We start from the raw sequence: 2321 nt of genomic DNA on the forward strand, positions 1-2321 counted from the left end.
ACCCTGTCTCGAAAAGCCAAAAAAAAAAAAAAAAGAAAAAGAAAAAAAAAAGAAAAAAAAAATGATTGATTCTATTATTGAGTTCTTCCTTTATCCCTTCATTTTTTGTCTTCTGCTTCTTTTTATTGAAAATAGATTTTTTTTTCTCATATAATATATCTTGATTATAGTTTTCTTTCCCTCTACATCTTCCAGTTGCTGCCTGATTTCCTTCTCATCTGGACCCAACCCCTTTCTGTCTCTCACTAGAAAACAAAACAGGCCCACGCGGAGTCCACATGAGGATCGAGAAATGTTACTTCTGTTCCGGGCCGATCTACCCGGGCCACGGCATGATGTTCGTCCGCAACGACTGCAAGGTGTTCCGATTCTGCAAATCCAAGTGTCATAAAAACTTCAAGAAGAAGCGGAACCCACGCAAGGTCAGGTGGACTAAAGCCTTCCGGAAAGCAATGGCAAGGAGCTCACCGTGGACAACTCATTTGAGTTTGAAAAACGTAGAAATGAACCTGTGAAATACCAGCGAGAGCTCTGGAGTAAAACTATCCATGCAATGAAGAGGGTTGAAGAGATCAAACAGAAACGCCAGGCTAAGTTTATAATGAACAGGTTGAAGAAAAACAAAGAGCTACAGAAGGTTCAGGACACCAAAGAAGTCAAGCAGAGCATCCATCTTATGCGGGCTCCTCTTGCAGGCAAAGGAAAGCAGCTGGAAGAAAAAATGGTCCAGCAGTTGCAGGAGGATGTGGACATGGAGGATGCTTCCTAATGGTGCCTCCTGCAACCAGCCCTAGACACACTGGAAACCAGTGGAGACTGTCGATCCCCAAGTTACTGATTGGTTATGTAAGGTCCCTCAGACAAATGTGATTCACGAGCTTCCCTCTTATATTGCAGCCTGTAAAAGCATCCATTGTGGGTGTTAGATCTCAGCTCAATGTTCTGCGTCACCGTGCTGTGCTCACATAAACACAAAGGTTTGTGTGTAGATTAAGGCACGAACTCTGGGCATACCATGGTTTGAGTTGTTGCTTAATGGCACCAGGCAACATTTCTGTGCTGACTGTCTTGCTAGTGTGAAATCTGTCACGATGTAATATTTTCCTTGCACTAGGATAGTCTGTTTATTAGGGTCATTGAAGCAGAGGTCGCAAGGAACTAACCGTTCTCAGGACAACCTCAGTCTCTTGCTTTGCTTTAGTCTCCTTAGTAGCTTCTTAGAGTTGCATGCTGGCCGCATACAAAGCTACAAGGCAGCTGAATTAGGCTGGGCTGTCCGCCCTGCTTCAGCCATTCCAATAGGCGGCCTGTGAGGGTGGGGGTGGGGCGTGGTTGAATAAACTTTGCCAGAATGGTACCTTCTTACTGCTTTGGAGAATGCTCAATTCCAAGTTGTGACTTCTGGCCCAACACCCCTCCCCTCCAATTCTCTCCAGCCCAGCAATGGTCTAGAAGCAGAAGAATCTTGGTACCTTTTAAGATTTATTATGTGGTTTTCTTTTTCGGTTTTTTGAGACAGGGTCTCTCATATTATGTAGCTCTGGCTGTCCTGGAACTCACTATGTAGACCAGGCTGCCTTGAACTCACAGAGATCCACCTGTTTCTGCCTCCTGAGTGCTGGGATTAAAGGTGTACACCATCACACCCAGCATTTTTGATTTTCTTAAACAAACAATTGTTTTTGGAAAATAGAATTTATGGATAGAATGTTGCTTATTATTTGTACATAAATAAAACCATTTCTAAAGTAAATGCAAAAAAAGAAAACAAAACAGGTATCTGATGGATGATAATAATAAAATATAATATAGTATGATAAAACAAAAATTAACTTATCAGAATTGGACAAAACAAACAGAAAAAAGTTCGAGAAAAGCACAAGAATAAAAGACACAATTACACACTTAGGAATCCCATAAAAACACAAAACTGGAAGCCATAATATATATGCAGAGGACCTGTAGGGTAAAAAGAGAGAAGAAAAACATACACAAATAAAATTAAATTAAAAATAATAAGATAAAATTGTAAAAAAAAAAAAAGTGTGTGTGGTGGGGGGATCCTTGACATGACATTGTGAAACAAGAACTCTCCAAAGATGCCACTGACTTCTTTTTCAGTCGATCATCTACTGTTGGGCATACAACCTATCCTTTAGAGTAGTTTGTTTACCAGTGAGAGCTTGTTCTCCCTTGGAGAAAACTAAATTTTATTTTACAAATGGTTATCAATTAAAGATTGCTTATGAGCTAGGGGTGGGAGCGTGTGTCCACTTCTCCTTTCCCGTCTGATACAGACCTGTTCAGGCCCTGTTCATACT

At 41.0% G+C, this 2321-nt stretch overlaps 1 protein-coding gene across 1 annotated transcript; it reads left to right on the forward strand.

Moving 5' to 3' along the window:
• The first annotated feature begins 268 nt into the window (after positions 1–268).
• Positions 269–1121, forward strand: LOC128118142 (probable ribosome biogenesis protein RLP24). The gene is given in 2 exon segments (XM_052750642.1): positions 269–450; positions 453–1121. Coding segments are annotated over 2 exon segments (489 nt in total). The 5' UTR covers positions 269–278; the 3' UTR covers positions 770–1121.
• Positions 1122–2321: the final 1200 nt, after the last annotated feature.

Source organism: Peromyscus californicus, unplaced genomic scaffold (assembly GCF_007827085.1).
Source record: "Peromyscus californicus insignis strain IS unplaced genomic scaffold, ASM782708v3 Scaffold_22__1_contigs__length_63687245, whole genome shotgun sequence".
NCBI lineage: Eukaryota > Metazoa > Chordata > Mammalia > Rodentia > Cricetidae > Peromyscus > Peromyscus californicus.